This window comes from Fukomys damarensis, unplaced genomic scaffold (genome assembly GCF_012274545.1).
Source record: "Fukomys damarensis isolate Sample0158 unplaced genomic scaffold, DMR_v1.0_HiC HiC_scaffold_3, whole genome shotgun sequence".
Lineage (NCBI taxonomy): Eukaryota > Metazoa > Chordata > Mammalia > Rodentia > Bathyergidae > Fukomys > Fukomys damarensis.
Genome location: NW_022900915.1, coordinates 36648062 through 36675613, shown reverse-complemented (window position 1 = coordinate 36675613; position 27552 = coordinate 36648062). Strand labels below are relative to the sequence as shown.

The 27552-nt window shown below is 41.8% G+C and overlaps 1 protein-coding gene across 1 annotated transcript in view; it reads left to right on the top strand.

Moving 5' to 3' along the window:
• The window catches only part of Adgrv1 (adhesion G protein-coupled receptor V1), a 405831-nt gene that overhangs the window by 88566 nt on the left and 289713 nt on the right, over window positions 1–27552 (top strand). The window contains exons 39-53 of the mRNA XM_033767703.1: window positions 525–618; window positions 2596–2674; window positions 2759–2897; window positions 3487–3628; window positions 6691–6953; window positions 8707–8882; window positions 9661–9785; window positions 12292–12449; window positions 12541–12687; window positions 12999–13106; window positions 15137–15392; window positions 16163–16285; window positions 24599–24821; window positions 25135–25339; window positions 26315–26461. Coding sequence (XP_033623594.1) covers window positions 525–618; window positions 2596–2674; window positions 2759–2897; window positions 3487–3628; window positions 6691–6953; window positions 8707–8882; window positions 9661–9785; window positions 12292–12449; window positions 12541–12687; window positions 12999–13106; window positions 15137–15392; window positions 16163–16285; window positions 24599–24821; window positions 25135–25339; window positions 26315–26461 — 2385 coding nt within the window. The remainder of the gene's footprint in view (window positions 1–524; window positions 619–2595; window positions 2675–2758; window positions 2898–3486; window positions 3629–6690; window positions 6954–8706; window positions 8883–9660; window positions 9786–12291; window positions 12450–12540; window positions 12688–12998; window positions 13107–15136; window positions 15393–16162; window positions 16286–24598; window positions 24822–25134; window positions 25340–26314; window positions 26462–27552) is intronic.

Genomic DNA, 27552 nt, shown 5'->3' with positions numbered 1-27552 from the left:
TTTCTTTATTATTACAACCCTACCCCAAAGTATCCATTATTTCCCCTAATAAAAAGATGATAGAATTGAGGCCCTAAAATTTGAGTAAATTTGGCACTAAAATTACAGAATTTGGTACTAGATCTCCTTGACTGCAAAGCCTATATTTTTTCATGGTAAATGCTATTCTTCATTTTAAATGTTGGATAATATAGACAGTTAAAATCTTTTGTTCATGTTATATTTAAAATAATTGTGTATTTGCATAATTGGTTTACTTATTATATGCATCTAGATTTAAACTATTAAATTTAAGTAGTTTCATATTGTTCAGTCTAACAACTTCCTATAACCAAGTATAAGTTTAATGCTCTTATGTTTGTTTTTCCAATTTAAATAATTTTTTATTTATTTGCTTACAATTTTATATTTTCTGTGTACTGTTTATGCAAATGTATGTAGAAGAAAAATTTAAAAACAGTTCACAAAAGTTAATTCCTTTTGAGAACATATTTAAAGGCATGTAATGGGGAAAAATTTTTCAGGATGACATACCAGAGCTGAAAGAGTACTTCCTGGTGAATTTAACTTCTGTCGAACTCATCATGGCTCCTTTAACTTCATTTCCTCCCAGACTAGGTAGGATGGGCTTTTTGTTTGTTTCTTTTATTCAATTCAAATGACATAACTTCATTTTTAAATCAGAAGTGTTAATTTCAGCTCTGTGTGAAGATGGTGGATTTTTACATTTATTTTGCTTTGGAATGTATTATTATAGTTCTGTACATTCAACACTATAAAGATATTAAATATTATGTCATAACTTTTACATTTTACAACTATTTTGTAATGATTCATTTAATCCTCAAAATAGTATTAGTGCTTTGGAAGGCTTTTTCCTTTCACTTTAAAATTTAATTATCTATTTTATTAAATCTCCAAACTGTTTTAACTTAAGCATTTCTCTTGTTTGTTGTGTCTTCTGCTTCTTCTTCATCTTCTTCTTTTTTTTTTTTGTACTGAGGATCGAACTTGGGCCCTTGCACTTGCAAGGCAAGCAGCAGCACCACTGAGCTAGATCCCAGGTCCACCTGCTTCTGTTTTGACTTTTGATCTTTTTCTTTTCATGCTTTTAGAAAACACTCAGTTAATTCATTACAGACTGAAAGGTAAAACTTAAACCTTGGTACAAATTTACATAAATTCCTTTAAAAATAATGTATTCTTTAGAAACAAACTCCTATTTGCAGTTTGGATTGTCTGTGTGTGCAGTTGTCCAATAGGGGGCGGTAGTGAGCAGCACCGAGGTTCGCCGGTCCTGAGGCCCCATCCCATGGGTAGAAGGTGCAGTTGGACACCGGAAATCAACATAATCAGAAGAGAAGCTGGGCAAATGCAGTGGCCTGACGAACAGCATTCCACATTCCCTTCCATCTCTGTGTGACAACTTTGCAAACACTGAAAAGAAATAATCATTTCCCTACATAGTAGTATTTGGCAGGTTTTGGTTCTTTTGTAAAAGAAACTAGAAAGTTCCAAGGACTAGATGGTTTTCATCGAGGATTATTGCAAGATGATCATCGTTCACACTAAGAAACTAATGAAATCCTTCCTGCCTCCCATGCTCACACTGAGTATAGCTAGAGTTGAGCTCCGGTTGGTTTGCATCTTCCTGTTTCATAGATGAGGGAGCAGAGGCTCAGAGCTGCGGAGCAATATGCCCCGAGTCACGAATCACGCCGTGAGGAACGGGTAGAGCGAGGCTGTAACGGCGAGGTCTGCTTTTAGAATCTCTGCTTTTAGCTTCTTGTTCGGCGGGCGCAGACCCTGACTTTCTTTTCTCTGCAGACACTTCTGGCACGTGGTGTCTATCACTGAAAGGTCTGCCGGCCCTGGTCCAGAGAGATTTACACTCTCCCTCCTTCCTTCCCCAGGGTGGCAGAGTTGGGAGCATCCTGCACTAAGATAAAGGGCAAAACGTTTTTGTAAACAAACATTAACATGCACCAGCAACAAGATGAGTTAGTATTTCAGGATTGAGCAGTAGCTACTGTATTAATAACATACTACACTGAATTCGCAGAATGCAGGATAAAAAGGTTCAGGGAAGTTTGCGTCACTTGTCTCTTTATTCTCGCTTTCCCTTTCCTCCTGTCTAGCTTGTGCTCTGTGTCTCACGCCTGTTCTTTCTGCATCACTCCCTGCCTTCCTTTTTCCATTTCTTTTTCCTCTTTTTCTTGCCCTTCTCCTTCCGACTGTGCCCATTTCCCTGCCTTATGAAGTGGTGATATTATGAAGGTGTCAACTTTTTAAAATTAAAATAATAGAAATAAAGCCATGTGCTCCATTGCTTATTAATTCTTATTGGTTGGTTGAATTTTTAAAACTCAGTGGCTCTTATAAGCAAGAGTGTCCTTTTCCAGATACTATAAGCATCTGTGCCTTTAGTTTCTAGAAACATCTTTTGAGTCACATCAACAATTTTTGTACATCAAAAATTATATAATCTCAAAGGGACTAAGTTCTGTATCAAGCAGTGCTTTAAAGGGGAATTTTAAGTAAGATTTGTGTTAATAAATTTATATCCATTTTAAAGTATGTGTCTGTGTTTTTCAGATACAGAAGGCTTGACCGCACAAATTATTATTGATGCCAACGATGGTGCCCGAGGTGTAATCGAGTGGCAGCGCAGCAGGTAAGCCGAAGGCTGTGCGGAGGCCTTTCCTGAGCTTCCATCTCCCAAGGGGAAGTTTGATGCACTCTCTTTGCTCTACGACAGGCTTGAAGTAAGCGAATCCCACGGAAGTGTGACCTTGGCCACCCAGAGGAGCCGAGAGGCTCTGGGACAGGTGTCCTTGTTCGTGTATGCACAGAATTTGGAAGCCCAGCTGGGGCTGGATTACCTCTTCTCCCCAGTGGTAGGTACCGGTGGTGATCACAGGGGACTTTTATTTATTACTTTGTCATTGTTCTTTCTTCTGAATTATCAAGACTTAGGTCTTGCATAAATCAATTAACCTTAATGAGATATTATATAAATTGTTCCGCAGTGAATTGGAAAAACATATTTCCATAGGGTAGAATCATTTGTTTCACTGTTTTAGCAAATAATGTAATTTGAATTTTTAGTACTATTCTAAAAGATTTGTGAACTATTTTATCACAATATTTGATACTAGAGAACACAGTATTTTGTATTAAAGAATTTATATCATAAAATGACCTCAAAGTTTTTCTTATGCTTCTTGAAAATTTTAACTCATTTTTCTTTTAACTTATTGAAACAACTTTAGTATTTTTTAGATTTTACTTTGTCTCTTCTTGACTTTTTTCTTTTTCTCCATAATTTTTAATTTTTAAAATATTGTCCATTTAAATAAAAAGGGTATTGTGCAAAATTTTAAAAAGAATTTCTTATAAAGTAGCTTATTCTTTACATTTACAGCTATTATAAAGCCTCAGAGTATATTTAAGTATAAAACTGTTTCCTTTTACCTTTTTGGCCAGATTCTTCATTTTGCTGATGGAGAAAGGTATAAAAATGTAGACTTTGTGATTCTGGATGATGATATTCCAGAAGGGGATGAAAAATTTCAGCTCATATTAACAAATCCTTCTCCTGGACTGGAGCTGGGGAAAAATACAATAGGTAATTGATGATTTCTTATCTGTAACCCTTTCATCATGCTGGCTTCCGTAGCATGGGGACAAGAGATCAGAATGGAAGATATTGTAATAAGCATTTCAGAATCTCTGTGTCGCAATGAAATGGTGCTTTATCCTGTTTGTGTGTATGTGTGTGTGTGTGTGTGCACGCACACATGTGTTTATGCTAAAAAGCAAAAGTAGTTTGATACTAAAGATAATATTAAAGTATTTCCTCTAATATTACAGCTGTATTTAATCTGCAGTTATCTCCCTTCAGAATGTGAGTTCTGCTCTGGTTTCCTCCTTAGCTGGAGAAGGAGTGATGAAGGTGTTTCTCTCAGGGTCTCCCTATACCACAGTATTCCGCATAGAGTGGCGGGGTTTTGATCTCTGCGACCATTGCAGCCCTAATTCTTCATTTGGAATGGGGTGATGTTGTTACTAAGCCCATCCTATTCCACTGCTTATTAGGTGCTGACTACTTAGAGAAGGTAAAGGAAAATAAAGGAGGAAACCGTGTGAACATACAGAGCGCCAGGTTAGAAGGGCTTTTAAAAAGCCCCTTGAAAGGACTGGGGGAGTAGCTTGTTGGTGGGGTGTGCTCAGGTGTGGGACCCTGCAGGCCTTCAGGCGATGTGTGGGGACTGACTCTCCAGCCTCCTGGTCAGCCAGTGGTCAACATTCTTAGGGATTTTAAGTTAACTAGTCTTTGTATTCCTTCCTAGTTTAATGCCCTTTCTGAGTTTGATTTGGAGTGAGAAATATGAAAGAATTTTGAGTAAACAAAGATTAATTTTTAGCTTTATTACTGTATTTACTCATTTATTGGTGTATTCATAAAATAAATGGATTATTTCTTACTGCAGAAACCTGTTTTCAAAGGTGTGGCTGTTGCTTCATGTTCAGAGCATATGTTTGAGATAAAATGATTTTCTTGTACAACATAGAGTTATAGGTACAGGATTGTGAGAATGTGCTAGTTAAGAATTGTCTATGTCAAATTCAATTCAAATGGGTTTAATCTGAGGGTTCAGAGACATACAGCCTTAGATGAGCTAGGACCAGGACTCAATGCTTCCAGACACCGTTTCTCTCGTCTCCTGGCCCTTTTGTCTCCTTTGGCTTTATCCCAAGGCCAACATCACGGTTACAAGACAGACGGTGTTCAGCATCATTTTTCTGCATTCCACATAACAGAAAAGAGAAGGCATTCAGATTCAGGGATTCCTAAAGTCTTGAGATGATTCTGCTTGGGATTATACAGGTCACTGTCCACCACCATGAGGGAAGTCAGTGGATTCTGTTGAGCTTACTTTAGGCTTGTGATTTTCTATTTTTAAAAAAATTTTAGAAATAATAATTGCTTTGAAAGTAGATAGGTCTTATACAGTACCCTGTGAATGGACCTTGTGATTGTTTCCAGACTTTGATGATGCTTTAGTAAATGCGCTTGTGCCAGAGCCTTTGTAAGCAGGGCAGTCAGGACTCTGGACAAGTGTGGGGTGTGCTGAGTAGGGGACAGGGTCACCGCCTCTGTCCTATCTGCTCCCCGGTCCCCTGGGGCTGCTGCCCCAGTGCTGATCAGCAACTGCTTTTGTCTTTAAACTTTTATACCGATTCCAGTGAGTGAAAAATATGTGGTCATAGTGTACATTCTCATGCATGTTTTCCTCGGAGAGTTTGACTCTGGTTACTTTTTCTTTGTATGATTCTGAGTTTTAAGACCCTTGTGTACTTTCCTGTGGTTTGTATTACTATTACTTTATAGGAAAATTCTTAGTATCTAAATTCAATCTTTCATTGCGTAAACATATCACAGATATTTCTCCTGGACTGGCATTTATCTTTTAAGTTTATTGTGATGCCTTTTATTAAAAAGCATTTTAAAAACTCAAGGTATCAAACATTTTCTAATAATTTGTTAAATCCTATTTATTTCCATCGGAAATATTTTACTACATTAAAATATTAGAATGAAATAAAATAGTTATGAAAAATTACTTTATCATAACTTTGATTTACATTTGTTATTTAACACGCAAGGAATTTGTTCATTAGTAGCATGTGAGACAAGGATCCAACCTTATTTTTGTCTTAAATGATACAAATCAGTGCCCTACTGTCATGGAGAGAATGAAACACCAATACGCACTGGGTTTCAGTGTGTTTTCTTGGTCCGAAGCTGTTGGGAGATGAGGTGCAGCCCGGGCAGCTCTCGGTCCTGCCCATGTCCTGTGACTCAGCTGGACGAAGCTCGGACGTCCCCTTCCTGAGGGGGAGGCTGCTGGGTCCTGCCCGTCAGAATGAGGGCCACTCTTGGGAGGCCGGGCCCAGCATGTGCAGCAGTGCTGGCCTCACGCTCAGGGGTCAGCGCTGGCCTTGGGTGCAGAGAGCGAGCATGGGGCAAGCGGGAACCGCCGTGTGTGCCCGAGAGGACGCGTGTGCGCCCGCGCCCGCCGCGGTCCTGTGAGATGGGAACAATGGTACAATCTACCTCGCTGAGTTACTGCGACAAGTGTATAAACTAAATATATGGATGCAAAAATTAGTAAGTTGTTGCGTTACTAATATTTTTATTAATGATTGTAAAAATAGAAAGCTCTTGATTTTTGGAGATTGCTAAGCCTATGTTTTTGATTCATAATCATTTTTTTCTTGTGCATTTTCTTAGTAGACAAACATTTCATTTCGAAAATAGTGACAGTTCAGCCCTTGCTTTCCATTCTTTGTACCTGTTTCCTGGACTGCTGCCTGAGCGGGGAGGAGAGACTCCTGTGTGTGTTGTTTCGTTTTTGCTCTTTGAGCGTTAAATGTGGTATCGCTAGTGACTCCTGAGAGATGTCATTCTACTAGCTTGATAAACCTGCCTCCTCGTCCAAGATTGCAGGCTATTTTCATTACATGAGGGAATATGGAATTTTAAATGCTTTAAACAATTTTCCTCTAACTTACTTAAAATAATGACCTTAGGTAACGAATAGGCCTCATGCCCAAAGAAACAGACGCTCCCCTCTCCGCATTCAGAGCTTGTTCTCTCCGCTCATCTCTGCTTTGCTCTCACAGCCCTGGTCACCATCCTTGCTAACGACGATGGCCCCGGAGTCCTGTCCTTCAACAGCAGCGAGCACCTCTTCCTGAGGGAGCCAGCGGCCGCCTCCGCGCAGGATAGCGAGGCGGTGCTCTACGTGGTCCGGGCGCCGGCACACGGGCTGTTCGGGACGGTGACCGTGCAGTTCGTCGTGACCGAGGCCAACTCCTCAGCGGAGTCCCAGGACCTGACCCCTTCCCGGGGCTACGTTGTTTTAGAGGAAGGAGTTGGATTCAAGGTGCAGTGTGGGTCTTTGCTGAGAATGGAAGGTTATCTTTCACAGTACAGAAGGCTTCTCTAAAGGTGTACCCTGGGTCCTCAGAGGAAAAGAAAACGTTCCCGGTTCAGGGTTTAGGTAAAGACCTGAGATGACTGCGTGACCAGCGCAGCAGTGCTGCCTAGTCCTGTGAAGTGTGGCTGGAGACGTCGCTCTTCATAGAGTAAGGGATGGAGAAACAACAGCGACTACGCAGAGCTGGTTTAAATTCCAAGCCCATGTAAATGGCGTAATTCCCTTTATATTGTGCCTTAACGTAAACTTTAAAAAAGAAATCCCCAAGTCCCGCTCAGCCACTCCTTTTGGCCACAGTTTAGTTGAACAAAAATGTAACTGCTCATTTTAGATTGTTGGAGAATAGAAATAGTGTATTGAAGAAAAAAATGCTGAGTTGGAGTTGAATTGTGAATGTGATCTTACAGAGGTTTATGGTCTGAATCTATTTATCTATATATTTTACTTTCCTTACCTGTTACTAAACTTTTTTTAAAAACACAGTTTAAACTTAAGATAGTTATACTAGCCTGAGACATTTTCTCACGCTGGCTGTCTAAAATGTAACTACAAAGAAATATACATAGCTCTTTCATCTAAAACACTTTACCTAGTTAAATAATTTTCCTCATTTCCTTTTATGCTCCGCTATTTTTATGTTCTTGGAAATTTGTAAAACCTTTAATTGTTCAAAGGCACACTTAAATCCTGAAATGATGTAAAATTCACGTTTGAAGTTTGAGTTTGTCATTCTTTTTCTGGGTTCACATTTTTTTATTTTTAAATCTTTTAAATTTTAAATTATTTGTATTGATTTTTTCTTGTTACTTTTTCATAGGGTGAAGAAAGCCTTTTCTGTTCATTAGGCAGATTAGATGTTAGGGCAAATTGGATTAAATTTTAACCCACATAACTGCTTTTTTCCACATTTTTATCTTGAAATATAATAATAGAAATCTTAATGTGTATATGCACGACTTGAAAGATACATGCGTATGTGTAACCACTCAGATTGAGATATTTGACTGGTCCCTCACCCAGAAGCGCCCCCTCTCGCCCCTTGCCCCTTCCAGAAGAAATTGCTCTCTAACGTTTATAGTTAGACTCATTTTGCTGGTTCGTGGGCTCTGTATGAATGGAATCATGTGGTATCTACTCTTTTGTGGTTGACTTTCACTCAGAATGATTGTACACGTGAGAGGTGTCTTCCTCTGTTGTTACTGAGTAGTGCTACAGTGGAGAGACCCCACTTTGCCGATCCAGTCTCCTGCTGGTGAAGATCTGCATGGTTTCTGAATGGTTCCTGGTGTCGCTGTCGCTACACTTGAGTGGTGCCTCCTAGCTTAGAATGGGATGAATAAAGTTATAAAGTTGGGGTAGCATAAAAAGTTAGTGAAAATGAAGATGCGATTTATCTTTTAATGAGTGTAATTTTAAAATGCTTAAAATATTTATTTTAGATACTTTGTTGCAGTATATCCTTTTGAAAGTCTGCATACTAGTACCTTGAAACAGTTATAGCTATCACATGGGGATCATGGGGATCATTATTACAGTGATAAAGGTGGTATTTCTCAGCATGTTATTTTCTGGTCAGAATGTTTAATAAAGTCCCTGTGCTTGCTCATGTATGCACGTGCGCTCTCTCTCTCTCTCTACCTCTGTGTGTGTGTGTTGCAAACTGTATTCTACTAACTGTATCTTTTGATTTTGTTTTCAGGCCCTACACATATCTGCCATATTAGACACAGAACCAGAAATGGATGAGCATTTTGTTTGCACCTTGTTTAACCCAACTGGAGGTGCTAGACTGGGGTCGCACATTCAAACCCTGATAACGGTTTTGCAAAACCAGGCCCCTCTGGGGCTATTCAGTATCTCTGCTGTTGAAAATAGGTATAGTTTGTCTGTAAGGAGATTATCACTTTGGGAAACAAGCAGGGAATGTTTTTTGACATAAGAAATGTCTGATTATTTGAGAAAGGCCCTTTTAAAATGACCTCTGGAAGACAGTTTTAGAGAGGCTATAATTTCTCTCTTATAACAGGGAGCATCCAAAGGCAAACAAGTCTGGTATGATGATGTTATTAGGATTTGCATATTCTCAGGCTTTCAAGTAAAGGCCTGTGTTATTTTGTGTTTTTAAAAATAATAAAATCGATAAATATGACATGCACTTAATTGCTCAGACCAAATGAATGGCTGTTCACACATATTAACATGACTGTACTTCTAAAATTTCCTCTGGGAGCTACATATATTTATATTTTATATCTTAAACATACTTTAAGAGATAAATATTTATTAAAATACAAAGAACTTCCTGACTCCATTTTCCCTTGGTCAGAAGTTTCAGATTTAAGTATGAAGAAATTTAGAAAAGGTGGGATTTTTTTTTGGTGGTTGTTATTTTTAGAATGTATAATATGAAGTTACTGATTCTCAATATTTTCTTAGGAATAGAGTATGAGGGTACTGCATTTTGACTTTTTGGAAAAACTCCATAAATGAATGATTTTTTATTCCTAGAATCTAGTCTCCTCAGTATATAAAATTTGTGGATGTTACTTAAGTTGCATAAATTTAGTAACGTATCAAGTATGTGGTGTATATTTTTAAATGTATAAATTATCCTTTTTTCTGCTTTCCACAATCCATTTTTCTCTCTCTTTAGGGCCACCTCTATTAACACAGAAGAAGCCAACAAGACTGTATACTTAAATGTATCGCGTACTAACGATGTTGAATTAGCTGTGAGTGTGCAGTGGGAAACAGTATCTGAAACAGCCTTTGGCATGAGTACGTTTTGTTTCTTACATGAGCAAAATTCCATAACTAAGAAATACTGCATTGTAAGATTTGTATGATTTTCGTGGACTGTGCCTTGCAAATTCATTGAAAGTAGAGAACAGATATCTAATCCTATTATTGCATCCAGGAATATTTATTGAGTGCCTGTCATGTGCTAAGCATGGTACAAAGTTCATGGATCTTACAGTTTAGCAGCTGCCAGAAAATAAATCAGTAAAAGGCAATGTGTTGTTCAAACTACAATAAATGTTTTAAAGGGGGAAGTACAAGTGCTGAGGGCAGGGGGATGCCGAGTGGGGGTTATCATGCAGAGCACCGGGTCGGAGGAACCTGGAGATGAGACTGGTAAGAGGTTGGGATAAGAGACTGAGGTAGGAGAAGACATCATAAGTGAAGAGCTTGAGTGGACACCAACATGGAGATGAGGGAGAGTTTTGAGTTTGCAGAGCTACAGGAAACCAGATCTTCATAAAGAGCTTGAAAAATCTGTATGAATTTATCCGAAGGTTAAGACTGAACTTTTCCACACTATGCCTTTGAGTGGCTTAGGAATGGAGGCGGGTGGTACGGTATAATCAGGTTTGCATTTTGATATTGTTATAGTGCCACTCAAGGAATCGATTGGTATGGAGGAGAGGAGAGGATCCAGGGAGATAACAAAAACGGCAGCAGATGATGGTAGCTCAGACAGGTGATGGGTTGGGTGTGAAGTGAGTGAGGGAGATGGCAAGCTGACTGCTAGGTTTCCAGCTTGGGCTGTTGGTTAGAGGGTCAACCTATTCACAGAGGAAAGGAATTTGAAAAGGGGAACCATGTTGAGTTTTAATCATTTTTGAGAAGACGTTGCTCTAGATTCAAAGGGAGGTCCTCTCTGGAAGATGAATGTGGGAATCTTTACTGTGCATATTGCATTTTTAATCATGGGAAAAGAGAAGCCATCTATCATCTATTGAGAAGAGATGAGGACCTATTTGAGCTTGGAGAAGGCTCAAATTAAAGAGCCAAGTAGCCTAATGACCTCGCAGAGGCATTGGGAAGACTATTGAGAAACCCAGGAGAATCCAGGATTGCAGATATCAGCATAAAGATGTATAAAAATGGAAGAAGAGAGAAACTATGCCATCTGCTGGCAAGAAGTCTAATAAGATGAAGACGCAAAAATATAACCATCCCTGTGAGTCGTATAGAAAGCATTAGTGTCCGTAGCATGAGCCCTTGGTATAGCGGGATGGGTACTGAGTAACACCTTGAGAGGAGTTGAAGGAACCGTGTGACTATTTAAAGAGGTTTGGCTGGGAAGGTGGGATCTAGAGAAGGTAGTGGTGCGGTGTAGGGTTAAGAGGGGTTTTTGTTTGTTTAGTTTGGAGAGATCCAAGCAAGCATGTTTGAATGCTGGTAGAAAAAGCCTAGTAGATAGAGCAAGAATGAATATTTAGAAGGGAGGGGTAATGAATAGTAGTGTGGATGCCTAGAAGGCAAGAAGATTATAGTTTCTAACTCAGTTCTCTCATTGTTCCCTGGGCTCTGATGTGCTTTTTGGAAATTCTTGTGAGAACAGAGGTTCTCAAATGCCAGTGGTTATTTAATCTTCATTCACTATCTAATTGAATTACAGTGGATAAGGATCTGTCCCTACATCAGGGTCATTCAAGACTTACTGAAAAAGCTGTGGAACAGCTGGGGATTTAGCTCAAGGATACTGTGCCTGCCTTGCAAACACAAGGTCCTGAAAAAACGAAAAACCTGTGGATGTAATTCAGAAGGAGGCAAAATGGGAACTGAGGGAAGGAAATCGCTGGTGGATATGCACACACATTGACATTATGCCTTCTTGAAATGGTGCTCTTAAGTATGCCTGCCATTTATCAGGGGCCTGCTTCAGCCTTGATGTTTGTTCTTGTTGCACCTCATCCATGCCATTAGCCGGAATTTGAAAAGAACATACTTCCTTTGGAAAATAGTCATAATAATAGACCGTAGAAACTTGTTATAGTTAGTGCTCTTCATTGCAGAGGGATTTTCTTTCTTTTTGTACCACAAAATTTTAGGATATGTGCAAGTTATAAACAATTTGAATTAAATCTCAAAAAACCATTTGAAGCATGTGCATCTGTACTGGCATTCTTAAAAGCATATAAAATGTAAAACGAGAAATCTCCGAGTGGACATGGTTTCAGAATATTAATAAGTTGTAAAAGTCTAACATTTGACATATTTCTGTAAGGGGGTATTTTTTTGTTTAAAACTTCTCATTTGTATTTTTATCATCTTTGTGAAAGCTGGTAAAAGCATGTTCAACAGATTTCCCTGTAAGTTATTCAGTTAGTATTTATTTACTTTTAAGCATACCTTGGAAAAGTCTTTATGGATACAGAGCAAAAGATGAATACATCTCTCGGGTTTTAATGTTATTTTTAGTTACTGTTTTCAGGTTTTCTAGTAGCTAAGGTTTGGCAGTGGCTATATAATGGTAAGTTGTGATTTATATTTTCAGGAGGAATGGATGTTGTCTTTTCCACAGTTCAAAGTTTTTTGAACGAGTCAGCTTCTGGCTGGTGTTTCTTCACTTTGGAAGATTCAGTACATGGTATAATGTTAAGAAAATCATCATTTACTCTATATCGATGGCAAGGGATTTTTCTTCCACTTGAGGTAAGCATCATTTTTTATAGTACACAAAATAAAATATATTGGTCAATTTTGGATATAGCATGAATTACTATTATTATCCCTCATTTTCTAGGATGTAAATATAGAAAATCCTAAAATGTGTGAGGCCTTTCAAATTGGTCTTTCCCCCTACTTCGTGATCACTCATAAAGAAAGAAATGGAGAAAAGCCTTCTGCTAATAGTGTGTATACATTAACATCTGGATTCAGATTATTCTTGGTAAAAAACTCCTCATTTTTCCCCAATAGATTGCCTTACTTAAAAATTCTGTTTTGTAAGATTAATCAAAATGGAAGATAGTTTATGTTTTATGTTATGTGGCAAAGGACTTTTTTGCAAATTGGCACACATTGTAGCAAAGAGTCTTAATTCTGGGGTATTTTTGTTTTTATTGAAGTGACATGTATGGGTATCTTCAGATCGAATAATTCTCCAAGTCTTGAACTTTAAACATTTTATACTGTTACTGTATGCATTGCCTTTCTTAGTTAAAATCTGCTTTACACTTTTATTCCCACTCTTCCTTGCAGGTTCAAACAATTACTATTTCAGAAAGTTCCCAAGTAAAACATTTTACTTCAGACAATCAAGATTATTTAATTGTTGCAAGTCAAAGAAATGATTCCGAATTAACTCAGGTTTGATTCTTTTAAAATGAAGTTTTTTCCTTTTTAAAAATACTATAATTGAAATCTATCAGATATGGTCTGTAGATTTTATATAAAAGAGAACCCTAATATGATTGCAGAAAATAGTAAAGGAGAATGTAAATATTGATTGGTTACAGTTGATTTTTAAACAACAGAGCTATGAATATTTATGCTTTCTTCAAGAGTCAGAACAAATGTAATAATAAACATGAATATTTAATTAGAATATAATTGATGTGGAAAATTGTGTGTGTGGGGGAATCACACAACTGGCCAGATGGGATCACCACCAATTCGTGATTAGCATTGCCATATGAGCACCCACCATCACCCCAGAAGTCCCATATTTCTCTTGTAAACTCACTGCATCTTCTAATCCTCACAATGCTTGTGGATAGTTTTCATCACTTGGACTTCTGTACACGTTTCATATCTGCTCCTTTTCAGCTGAAGACTTGCTGAAATGAAGCTACCACAGGGGAGATTGCTCTTTGCCCAGCGCCAAATTAAAAATCCCACTTGCAACCTAGTCTTGTGCTCCCTCCTGCTGCGATGGGGGACACGTCCTTCCGTGGATGTCTGCCCTTTTCCGTTTGCCCCTCTGGCCTTGCTAAGGGTCCTGGAGTTTCCCCTGCATCAGCATAAGTGGTTGAGAATTGCACAGTTTAAAATAAATCCCTTCCCTGATCTCACCCTCTTGGCGTTTCTGCTTCTTTTCTCCCCTCCGCAGTTGGTCTTCTGTCTTTCCTTCCTGAGGTTCTCAGTGGCAGCAGGGCGAGCCTGTGTCTGTCATTACCTGACATTGCTTCTCTTCAGCATGTGGCAGGGGCACATCCTCAGTTTTATGGGATCTCTTGGGGTCACACAGATTGTCCTCCTCTCTCTCATACAGCATGTGTCATCCTCTCCTTTCTAACTGGGAAATCTTAGAATTTTCTATAGTTCTCTGAGGAATGCCATTGGTTTTTTGATTGGGATTGCATCGAATTATACGACAGTTTTGGAAGTATGGCTGTTTTGAGTGTCTAGTTTTGCTATCTAGGGACAGAGGATGTCTTTTCATTTTCTGATGTCCTCTTTGTCAGAGTACTACAGTTTTCATTGTAGAGGTCTTTCCTTAGTTAGGTTCATTCCCAAGTATTTAATTTTTCTTGATTCTATTGAGAATGTTATTGTTTTCTTAATTTGTTATTGAGTTCATTATTAGTGTACAGGAACACTATTGACTTTTGTGTATTGATTTTATATCCTGCTATGCTACTGAAATTTGTAATTTTTTTTTTTTTTGAACTGGTGATCACTCAGGACCTTGCCCTTGTGAGGCAGGCAGCACCACTGAGCTAAATCTCCGGCCCCTGAATTTTGTTATTACTTCTAGAAGTCTTTTGCAGAAGTTTTTGGGTTTTCTATGTAGATGGTCCTGTCATCCACGAATAGTGATAATTTGACCAAAGGAGATCACTAAATGAAGAGGCCACTGCCTCCATGGCTGCTACCTTAGTGCTCGTTTCAAAGGTCCTAGGTGTTGACTAAGTCTTTGTGACAGTGACCAGTTGTAAGAGAAACCAGGTAGATTGGGAATTTTCTTTAAATTTTAAATGTATGCACACCCACCTGAAGTCTTGTGTGTGTTGCCTCCAGGAAGATGAAATCATTTGGGTGATTCTCTGTTCATTGCTTGCTTGAGCTTCTGGTAATGACTACCACGTCAGAAAGTTTGGGTCTGGTTATAAATCTTTCATGTTTGATTTAATTCTCTCCTGTTTTTGGCTTTCCCTTTCCTCTGCCCGGATGTATATTTGATAGTGATTTAAAAATTACTTGTTTCTTTCATTACACATGCACACACGTGCACACACACACATACACAACTGAAAAGGAGGAAATGGTGAATTTGGTATTTTCCCCTATACGAGGGTATCCTCCTGACCAAATGAAAGAGAGCAAGCCCATGACATGGGCTGGGTTCTCGCGGGACTGAGGCTGGCAGCCATGCAGTCTGTTTGCCCATTCCCCAGGTCTTCAGGTGGACGGGAGGCAGCTTCACGCCATATCAGAAGCTCTCTGTGCGCCAGGTGCTGGCCGCGGCTGTGTTCCCCCAGGGCGGCTCTGTGTTCCTGGCCCTTTCCCAGGCGGATGCCACCTTTGTGCTCCGATGGTCCGAAGGTGGCTTTGCTACATCTCAAGAGCTGCCTGTCAACGGGACTACACAACTTGAGGCTTTGTCTTCGGGCAATGATGTTTACTTAATTGTTGCCAAAAATATCTCTCTAGGTAAGAAGATACCATGTTTCTAGTGCATTTATAATTATTATAAAAGTCACCTAGCACTCGTGTTTTATACAAAAATAATCTTGTGATAATAACTTTTTAGATAATCCATAGACTGTTTCTTTTTTTTTTGTGGTATTGGGGATTGAACTCAGGACCTTGCACTTGTGAGTCAGGTGTGGTGCCACTGAGCTAAATCCCCAGCCCTGTAGACTATTTCTTGATGAGTGGATATTAACTAGCAGTTATAAATTGATTTTGGAAAAAATTACAACATGTCTGTAATGCTGTGGTGTTCTGAACCACCGTTTTGAAGTTATATTGAGATAAAACTGGAAGTGGTTAGGTAAGGGGGGACATCTGTGTGAAGTATAAACATGCAGCTTTTTACACAGATATACTTGAAATGCCATGGATACGTAGTGTTAATAAATAATCTTGAGCAACTTCTGATAAGACTGTCGCAAAATACTTCCTGAATGTGTGTGCTTTCTTCTGCTTACTGAAACTTTCGTAGATGAAATCGCAGCAATCCTAAGGAATAAAACAGTTCATCTGTCTTATTTTTTAAAAGTGCCATGTGTGCACTTAGTGTAGTGTAAATGCTAAGACTTCTGAAGTGTTTCTTATTAGGTTGTAGTTTGGTGAAATGAACTAGATTTTGAGGAAACTTGTTTAAATTAAATTTAATATTTTATGAGAGTCGTACTGTGTAATTTTGTCATCCTATTTCTGTGGCTTTCATCTGAAGTTGATTTATTCCACTGTTGTAGGCAATCAGAACTCCGTTGAGATTTTCGTCTGGGAGACAGGGCAGCCTTCATTCAGGTTTTTCCAGTCCCTGGATTTTGCCCCTGTGAACAGAATCCATTCCTTCACACCAGCGTCGGGAATAGGTAAGAACTTTTCAACTGCTAACCAACTCAAAAGAAGGCATGGAAAGCCACAGCGATTTTTAGTCTCATTGAGTTTGACAAAGTGTCGCTTTCCCAGAAGGTATAAAATGAAACTTGGCTAAAATCCTCCCAGAAGTCCTGTAAGACAAAAGGATTCATGCTTTTCAAATGTGTGGTGCTTGAGAGTAATAAAATGACTAAAGGACGGAGGAGAATATCAATGAAGAGTAGAGAGTATATTTCTTTTGTTTAGAGAATAATGTGTTATAAATATATATTTTTAAAATACAAAAATCTGTATAAGGACAGAGCAGATACCTAGATTGAGGGATTTTTGAGGACTCAGGAAATGACTGTGAGGGCTTTGCTGTCCTTGCTCTGTCTCCTCAAGCCTCCGTCAGAGGCTGGAATCCCTCTTCCTCGTCTCCGTACTTAATCCACTCTCTGGAGACCTAAGCAGTATTTCTCGTCGCTGAGGTTTCAGATGTGAGTCTGTTCCCCAGGCTGCTAGCGTCTCTGCGGTCAGGGTGCTGTGGGTTATTTCCAGCTCGGCAGGAGTCGCCTGGTGGGCCAGCTGGCGTGGTGACTTGGGCAGGCTGCCTCAGCAGTATGCAGGGGACATGGTCAGTGGTTAGTGGGCCTCCTGTCCGGGTGCCCAGAGGAACCTGGCGTCCAAGGCCGAGGGCCACACAGGTGAATTTGCCTGCATCACGGACCCGCTCAGAGAATGCCGCGTGACACGTCTGCATGAAGGAAGCAGCAGCCAGTGACTCCTCTGACAGGAGATGGAAGCCACTGTTATGACAACAGGGGAGAATTCCTTGCCTGTACAGTCTGACAGTCTGGTCAGAGAAGCAAGACGAATGTTAAGACGCCAACTTGAGGCAGAGAACCAATAGGACCCATCGATCCAGGAGGGTGGAATCGGGGTAGGTGTGGCGGGTCCGGGCTGTCTGGGTGGGTTGGCAGGGAATACTGTGGCAGGGAAAGGCACGAGCACATGGGGAGGCGGCAGAAGGGTCTGTGGCCTTGAGGGCACTGCTAGCAGGTGGCTGTGTGGCGGTAGAGGACTTGGTGGGAGTGTGGGACACCTACTCCTAGTCCCCGGAAGGTCCCTGCCTGGCCTGTGCTTTGGGTCCAGCTCTTTTCAAGCCTTAGGTCTTAGGAACTTTTCACTCTTCATTGATTGAGGACCTCAGAAAACTTTTGCGTGGATTATATCCATTGATATTTATGATATTAGAATAGGGAAACTTTAAAATACGTACATCAATTTATTTTTAAATGATAACATATGCATGATATCAGTAGCACAAGTTAGTTAAGAAAACTCTTATATTTCCTAAAGCAATATAATTTGTCAGAAGAGTAGCATTTAAAAAAATACAAGAAACTCTTCAATGGCTGTTTTAATAGGTGATATCTGGATCATCTCTTTTTTCAGATCAACTCTTTGGCTTACTTTTCCCAGCTGTATTTAAGTGTGACTGTCAAATCTCATATGCACGTAAGGTGTGCAGCGTGATATACATGTCTGATATACGTACAGCTTTGGAAGCGCCTGCCTTGATCAAGGTGTTGACCTTTTCATCACTTTGCACACTTGCCCTTCTCTGTCAGGACACCGACTTACTTCTTATTCTCTTAGCAAACTGCAAGTTACCGTACTACTCCTGGTTGTCACCATGCTGTCTGTGAGACCCCGAACTTACCCGGAGCTGAAGTCTGTGCCTTTGGCTGAAACCCTTCCACCCCTTTCAGGCCCTGGGTGGCCACCATTCTGCTTCCTGTCTGTAGGCCTGCAGCGCTCTAGTCTGCATGCAGGTCGGGCATTTCTGGGATGAAAATCTGAAGTTTGAAATGCTCTAAAAGCTGAAACTATTACTACTTCTTCTTCTCCTTCTCCTTCGTTTTTTTTTTTGTTACGTTACGGGAATCAAACTCAGGACCTTGCCCTTGCCAGGCAGGCATGGCACCACTGAATCCTCGACCCTAGCTGAAATTTCTTGAACATTGACATGGTGGCAGGAATGAAAAATTCTACACTATAAAGCTTTAAAGACAAGATTATTAAAAACATTGTATAAAAAAAATCTACCTTTGGGTTGCATTCATAATACCTATATAAATCACAAATAAATTTTGTGGTTAGGTTTGGGCCCCACCCCCAAAGCATTTCACAGGTATATTTGTATACGCCCAAGTCTGTAAAAACTCTGAAACTTGAAACACTTCTGGTTTTACACGTTTCTGAGAAAGGAGACTCAGCATGAATAAGTGCACCTGAGCGGATGGCATTTGTCTTTCTACGTCTGGGTCTGCTGTCTGCACCTGCTTCTAGCCCATTGCAGTATCATCTGTCAGAACCTCTGGGAGTTTGACTAGAGACCCACAAGGAGTGAGAATGAAGCAGTCAAGCACCATCTTATTATTTTGAAAATAAGTTTTCACCTCACTGACTCTGTACAAGGGTCTCAAGGACTCCTAAGGGCTCCTAGACCACACTCTGAAGTTACTTAGTGATATTTCAAAGAGCAGTGAGATCAAAGCCATCCTTTATGGAGCTTTGGTGTATAAAGCATCATGGGTGACATAACCTGCACAGGTAATAGTGGAAGATGGCTGAGCTGGAGTGAGAAGTTTGCAGTAAAGATTCTTATAGTCAAGAGATTTTGAAAAGGAGGCTCAGCAGTACTCGGTGACTGCAGTGTGGTGAGCCAGCATCATCATACCTTGCACCTGAGAAGAGAAGAGCATGGAAATCAGGATCCAGGGGAAAGGCCTCTGGTGGGAATTGTGATGAGCCAGGTTCTTGGTGCCTTTAGTTTGAGGTGATGTAAAAGCACCTGCAGGTGGTCAGAGGAAATCAGGAAGAGGTCTGGGTTTGGAGACACTCGTGTGCAGTAGTTGAACTCACGAAAGTTAAAGCATTCAAAGTTAAAATGTACTGAGAAGACGGGAGGACTTTGTACAAATGCAAGGGTCTGTTTCAGAGCTTTTCTTTCAGGTCCTAGACAGCTGCTTTCTCTGCTCAACACTGTGGATCTAAGTGCTGTCACCTTGGGTCACCTCAGCCCTGACCAGGAATCACAGGTTATTTGCCTCTAATTTTTAATAAAACTTTAAAAAATCTTATTGCATTTCATTTCCACTTTTCCTACTCTGCCCTCAGCCTGAGTTTGTACTTGTCCCCTCAGGCCCTTGCTGCCACCTGGGCTGTCCACAGCTTTCCCACTTCAGCACCGGCTTCCCTGCTACCCGTCCTGCGCTCTGTGCTGCTCATCGCCTCTGTAAGGAGCTGCTGTACCTCATCCACAGCCCCATGCAGGGCGTTCAGTGGGACACCGTTCTGTGCTGTATAACTTTACCGACTTTCTCTGTCACAGTGTGTGCCTTTCATCATGAATCTGTTTAGTTTTTTTCTCCTTGTCTTTTTGTGCCTTTAAAATTTTGCTGCTCTTACACGTCAAGGTTTCAAGTGGACTGTGTCTACTTGAGTCCCTTATTTTATTCAGAGTAGTTGTCTAATGAATGTTTTTCAGGATGAAGTGGGCTGCCCAGATGGGCCATTAATTAGAGATACAGAATATCATTAAAGATTTTTTAAAAATAGGCATAGGTTCTGAAAGAATTTCTGAAGAGTTTTGCTAGAGGTTTATTAAGGGACCCATTGTGAGGCTTCTTTGTTCCTTTTGTTTCTCTGACTTGAGGTTTTAGAAGTGTGAAAAGACTGTAGGTAATTATTTAGAATAGCTTATTATAGGTCCCCTGAAAGCTGAAATTATGTATCAAATAATGTTCAAGGACTTTCTTATCTTGAATGCATCAGTATTTTATTAAAGCTATTAGATTGGAGCCATGACTATGAGGATCATGTGTTTTATTCTGGTTAATGACCTGACAGAGATTATTGGGTAGTGACTGAATTCTTTAAATAGAAGAGGAAGAGTGAATATAATCAAGACTACAAGGACATATGAACTTATCTTCCCGTCTCCTCTCTCTCTTATTAGTTAACAGATGTTTTTATACCCCAGTTACGGCTATACAGGTAGCTTTGGGGTAAAGGTTAAACCAAAAAAATCACAGGTCCCTGTTCTGGAGAAGTCTCACACACACAAGCACACGCACCAAAAGAAGATTCTCGCTGTCAACACATAACCACCATAGAGGAATGAATTGGAGAGGACTTGACCTGATTTGAGGGGTTACTCAGAAAGCTTCTAAGGAAGAACCCTTGAGTTGACAAATCCAAGTTGGGCAGGAGTTGGAGGCAAGGACTAGCATGAGATGAGGTGCAGCCAAAGGGTGGAGCGGCCTGTGCCCAGAGGTCAGGCGCGGGGAAGCGATGTCCTGCAGGCACACAGCCACCACCGAGTCAGGGGAGACTCATCCGTGCGGTGCACGGGGACTTCATTGCTTCTGGTCTTTACTCAGAGTGCTGGGGTGACTTACGAGAAGATGAGGAGATGGAAAATGTGGGGGACAGGTGGTGAGGCTTGGGAGAGAGCGACTACTTTTGTAAGAAAAACACCCTGGGAGGAGGATTTTGTGAAAACGCTGGAGGCTCAGGTCCTGGTCAGGCTGGAGATGTGGAGGGGGTCGGAGTGGCGGTGGCACAGTGGAAAACCGCACGGGCGGATTCAGAGGAGGTCGCAGGAGAGCCCAGGGGGCTGGCAGAGGCCAGAGTGGGGTGGGTGGGAGACGCTCACACAGAGCTCTGACTGTGACTGTGCAGATGGTCACTTGCAGGAGGACGAGCCTTTGGGGGCAGAGATAAGGAACCTGGTTGGGATGTGGTAAACTGTGGCGCCTTCGAGTAAACATTCCTAGGTGGAGCTCAGAAGAGCACACTTCATCACAGGCATGTGTCGAGGGTCGTTTTCCCACAGTGGAGATGGAATGATCTGGAAAGAGACTGGATAGGTGAGAGAAGGGGGCCTCAACACGAACCTTGTTGAATCCACTGTTGTAAGAGAATTTGAAGGAGTATATTTGGGGAAGGAGTAAAAAGTCTGCAACTCTGTGGCTGACACTTGCTTACACACCCCTCATCCTGTCCCAGCCCTTCACTTTAATCTTACGTACACCTCTGTGTGCTTCATGCTGTGGGGAGACATAGCTCTCTGCTGATGTCCCAGACTGTCACCCTTCCCGAACCTCAGCCTTGGAAATCAGCCAGGTGAAAACACCACTCTCTGCACCCCTGGGTATTCTTCGTCAGTGTTCAGGGCACCTGGGGACAAGACGCTCACGCCCGTGTGCTCTGTGTGCACTGCACTGTGTGCGCCGGCCGCTGCCTCCCAGCTCCCAGATGCTCCCACAGCGCCCAGTGGAGGGCGCGTTTTGTCCCAAGCGTTCTGCAGGACCCCCTGAGGATACTGCTCCCCACACAGCTCTCCCCCACTGGCCAGCTGTGCTTCCTCTTGCTGGTCCAGCCTCACATTCCCACATCTGTACACATTCCGACTGTTCAGTCCCAAAACATCTCTTTACCTACACTCTTTAAACTGTCATCAGATGCCTTCCTTTGACACAATCCTGTTTTTTATAGTTTTGCTAAATGGAGGATCCTGGGATTAGTGGTAGTTACAATTTGGTTCTTCAGTGTGGAGGTTTGGGATTTTTTTCCTTGTAAGTTCTGTGGCTTTTATAGAGTACCCATGTTTTCTGCATGCATGTACCGATGGCCCCTGTTACTGTGGTTCAGCCTAGCATCTTTCAGTTGTTGACTTTATGATGGTGTGAAAGTGAGGTACGTCAGTGAGAAGCACCCTGGAGCGGTTACTGTGGCCTCCTCCAGGCCAGTGTGATGCAGGGTGATGCTGCACCACAGTGCCGGGCGGCAGCAAGAACACAGCTCCTCGGCCGCTCCCTCCCCGCAGTGGGCCCCTCTGGCTCTGGGTGTGCACGGGGCTCAGTACCTGACAGGAATGCAACGGCGTGGTGCCAGGGGGAGGAAGGGGACAGGTCCATCTCCGAAGGTCCGGCCCCGGCCCCGGTGGTGCTCAGAGGGGTTGGTTCGCCGTGTTGTTCGAGCTCGTGCGCCTGCTAAACTCCAGGGATGACAAGACCCTTCCGGCTGTGCTCTTTTCTGAATGTGTCTTGCTTCACAGAGCCGTCTCCGTTTAAGGGTCTACGTGTGTCAGTACCACCTGTCTTGACATTCTTTACTGTTTACTGGACCGTACTTAAATTAATTGCTACAAATGAGTGACCTAAAAGTGCTGTGAATGTTTAAATGTATTATTTGTATCTTGTGTACTTTGTTGTATCGTTTTCCTGCAGTTTTTATTAGTCCATGTTTGTACCCTCTTCCCCCCAAAATAAAAGCTTATTGGAAAAATAATCAGCCTTGAAAGCTAGAGATCAAAGATGCCAGGCTGAGCCGGCGTCTCCTCGCTCACCTGCCGTCACACTTCTCTTGCTCAGTGGCTACTCTAAGGCGGGTGAGGCAAGGGTGGGCTGATTGGGGCTGAGATTTTTCATCTCTGGTTTTCAGGCCTGACTGTGTTCCTGGTAGGCCTCAATTTCAGGAAACAGCACAGAAAGATTCCGCTCATGATGGGGCGTTAGTATGTGTGCATAAGGCATCTTGATTCAGTTTCTTTCCCTTCCCCTTGCACCCCCTTTCTTCATCGCTTTGTCTTCTTCCCATTTGCAAAAGATCTATCTCCTTTTTTCCTATTATCTATATATTTTTTCTTTCTAACTCGTTTATGCTATGGGTTTCTCGTACAAGAGCAACCATGTGTTATTTAAGCTTATGTATCTGATTTATTTTACTTAACACTGTGATCCCAAAATGGAAACATTTTCCTACAAGTGACTCACATTTATCCTTCTTTATAGCAAAGTAATATTCCATTGTCTATGAATGCTACGTTTTCTTTATCCATTCGTCTGTTGATGAATATTTTTTTTTATAAGATGTATTACCATCAATCCCCCTCCTTTCAAACACGTATTCCATCGTGCTTGCCACTTTCTGAAGGACTGGAAGTCCTCTTTCATGAGTGTCTTCAGTTGTCCTGTGGTGGCTGCCTCAATATTCTGAATGGATTGGGAACATTTACATGGTCAGTAGTTGTTGATATGTAAGATTAAGGATATGAAGCGTAACCTTTAGAAGAGACTCATGCTTTCTGGTTGTGTGTACTATTTTAATGCCTACAATCAGCCTTACTGGAGATCTTTATTTCCATAGTGTCTTTTTTTTTACCTGACAGGAATTTGTGCACCTTTCCCACCTGCCATCCCAGTTTTAAGTCTGACGATTTTTATACACAACATTTAAGCCCTCCTCAGTCCCAGACTCTGTAGATACAAATTTGTGCCATTGTTTTTAACTGATAAAAGCATGATTTTCTGATAACATTTCGAAAAATATTGGCAGGCCAGGCATGGTGGCACACTCCTGTGATATCAGCACTCTGGAAAGCTGAGGCAGGAGGATAAAGAGATCAAGTTCAGCCTGGCAACTTAGTGAGACCCTGTTTCAAAATAAAAAAATGAAAAGTGGCTGGGAATGGAGCTGAATGTGAAAGCCTTGGGTTCAGATCTCCCAGTACCACAAGAAAAGAAAAGAAGAATTCTATCTATACTTAACCTTGAAAAATTAAATGTAAATCAATAGCAACAAATATTCAATGTGGGGAAATTATTAAATATATCTTAAAGATTAACTTTATGGTTATTATTTATGCATTAAAATTATAACTTGAATACAGTGCAGCAGCATATGAAAGTATGAAATTATAAATACAGAAGATTATTGACAATTGTTTACTTACAGTCCTTACAACTCTCAATTTTAAATTCATATGGATGGTGGCTGGAGATAAAAACAAAAAGTGAAACGGTGATGAGATTATGGATATTTTTTCCTTTTAAAACACTACTTTTAAATAAACATTGAGATAAATACAAAAGAGTCTAAATCCACCTGGGTTTTACCAGCCTATGGTTTCCTTTTTCTTAAAAAGTGTAGGCATATTGTCAGACTGGATTGATGATTCCATAACACTCAAAAATTATTCTTTATATTCAGTTCAGAAATGAAATTATATTTACTTCAGAAATCAAAATGGAGCTGGGTGTGGCATATTCCCGTAGGCCCGGCACTCTGAAAGCCGAGGCAGGGGGATCTCAACAATCTAACTCTTCTTGGGCAATTTAGGGACTTAATGAGACCCTGTCTCGAAAGAAAAAAAGTTCAAATGGAACGTTGAACATTTGAAAGGTTTTGCTTGGGAACCATGGGTGAGCACGCGAGATTACCTCTCTCTAGCTGCGTTTTCCTTCTCTTCTCAGCCCACGTATTTCTGGCTGGCCCAGAGGCGTCCGCTCTTTACAGCTGGGATTCGGGGCGGAACCGGTTCTGTCTCCTGCTGGAAGCCCCTTGTGCTCACGCCGTGGCGTCCGCCACAGTGAGGTCTCTCAACTCGAGCAAGAGCGTGGTGTGGGTGGCCGGCGCGCCCCACGCTCGCGTGCTGGAGCTGGCCCGCGTCTCCAGCCAGTCCGACTTCGTCCCCAGGTAGGCCGGGCCTTGGGCGCCTGCTGCGCGCTGGTCCCCACCCTCCACCGCATCGCACTAAGTCTCGGTTACCGCGACGCACACAACAGAAGAGCTTTCATCAGCCAGCAATGCGGTTGTTACCTGTTTCTCACATCTGTTCTACCAAGTTCTTCCGTGTTCTGTGCTCATTTTGGATTAAATGTTTATTTATGAAATATTGTAATTTTTCGAAATAATATCACTCCGAGTAATGAATTTCATGAGGGCTCTGCTGTGTCTTTGCCTTGAATTCGCTGTTGCTGCCTTACTTTGTATGTACTTGTTACACCAGTTCAGGGGAACTGATATTTGAGCCTGGAGACCGAGAGGCTCTAATCGCAGTGGACATCCTGGACGATGCGGTTCCCGAAGAGGAGGAGTCCTTCAGGGTTCAGCTTAAAAACCCCACACGCGGGGCAGAGATTGGGATTCACGACTCCGTGACAATAACGATTCTGTCTAATGACGATGCCCACGGAGTGATCGCGTTTGCCCAGGTAAGAGCCCCGAAGGCTCCACTCTTCCGGGAGAAGCTTATTCTGGTGTGGACGGATTTGCTCTGGATCAGCGCTCGCTAGGGGCCGCGCAGGGCTTTGCGTGTTTTCAGCCTTTCTCACCACTTTTCTCCCTTTCCCAGGACTCCGCGTGCTAAGAGGACGCCAGCCGTGTACCCTGGCTCTGTAGGCAGCCTGTCTTAATCTTCTGCTCTTTTTACAGGATTGAACTGGGTGTGTTAACAGTTGGTCTTAGGGCAGCCTTACCAGGGCGCAGCGGTGGAACAGATTGTAAACGCACCACGAACGGTTGTGTCACACACAGATCTGTTCTGGGGTGGGCACAGAGGGGCTTTCGCCCTGTGCGCGTCATCCATGTCTGGATGCCCTGGTCCTCAGGAAGGAGAACTGCAGAGCTCCCCAGTGCCCTCCTGGGCCCAGACCCAGACCGTGAGCCCCAGGACAAGCATTCCTCCATTCTGTCCGTGAAGTGTGTTCTGATTCCCAGCTCTCCCGATTCTGCGTGCTTTGTGTTCTACAAACTTTTTATGCACTGTGTGCTACTCTTTGAAAGTATATGTTTTCTCAGTATAAGTCAGGTATGTTCAGTGGGCAAAATATGAAAAATACAGAAAGAGGAAGATAAAAATAAAAATAATCCTATAAGCATTAACACTTTTTATTGTCTTTACTATTTTACTTATCTTAGCATGAGTATTTCAGAATCACAAGCATTCTTGGATTATTGTGTTTTTTTTTTAACTGTTAGCTTTTGCCCCTAACATGTTATTTATACAGTGAAGTCTGCAAATGCATACTAACATGAAATAAAAGCTGGGGATTTAGCTCAGTGGTTATGCCACCTGCCTCAGAAATGTAAGGTCCCAAGTTCAATCCCCACTACTAAAAAACAAAAAAAGAAAAGATTGCTTCGGTGCTTCTAGGTAACCTCTCGTGACTTTCTGTGTGTCTTTGCAGAATTCATTATATAAACAGGTGGAAGAAATGGAGAAAGACAGCCTAATCACCTTGAATGTCGAGCGCTTAAAGGGAACATACGGTCGTGTGACGGTAGCGTGGGAAGCCGACGGAAGTGTTGGTGGTGTATTTCCTACCTCAGGAGTGGTATGTAATTTCATAGCCAGGGAGACACTCAGTTATAGTCACTGTTGCTGCACAGGGCCAAGTCCTGCCTCCTTGTCTTAGATGATCTTGTCAACTCGGGTCCTACTTAGCACCAGAGAGAGGGATGCACTTTAAAGTTAGTCTTAGGGTTGGTGTTTTTTTCTGTAAAACCAAAATTATCTGTAAAAAAAGAAAGTCATCCTTTTTTTCGGTTCACTACATCACTTGGCCAAATTGTCAGTGTATTACACTGTTGGAAAAATAAAACCAACCAAACTGGGGGTGGGAAACTTGAGTCCAGATTTTGGTAAAATAGAGACAGTAAATAAGGAACAAATGTGTGTAAAATGCCCATCCTTTGTGAAGGGTGATCAGGGTTGTGGGACAGCGTAGATTGGACTTCCTGTGAATGGACTGAGATGAGTCAGAAGGGTGGAAGGCTTGCGAGTCCCATCTATAAGGAAGGGAGGAAAGCGATTCCCGAGCAATCGCAGTTGTGGGTGGGCCTATGGGCGGTTCTGCAGGCAGGCTGGTCCTTTGGTGCTCTGAGTTTGGGCTGTTTGAGCTGGGTGTTGGAGCCTGATTTTTGCAGTCTTCCCTTCATGCTGCCTTCTGGGTAGGGCGTGGCTCTGGGGGAGCCAAGTGCTTCAGCCTTGGGCTGTCCGAGGGAGGAACCTCGTTCCCACAGTGGAGGGCAGGTCCAGCAGCTCCCTTCATGCACCCTGGAGGACAGGACTGCAGGGGCTCAGAATGGAATCAGCACAGCCAGAGGGGTGGATGACTCACAGGAGAGGCTGAGGGAGCCCGGCTCAATCAGCACATCTTGCCTATGTGCTTCTCTGAGAACTATTTTAAAGGGACCCTTATAAAGCTATCTCAATAAAGGACGTCAGAGTCCAGCAGTTCCAGGTTCCTGTACCATTTGAAAGTGATTGGAGCTTCCCGGTATTCAGAATTTCTGTTACATTTTATATTTACCTCCTGCCAGCTCACAAAACTTTAAGTTGTATCTCTTAGGTTCTGTATGTTCTAAATTGCATTTCTCCAGTTATTGTTTCTTTTATAAATGTTAAAATTTCTAAGTCAAATGT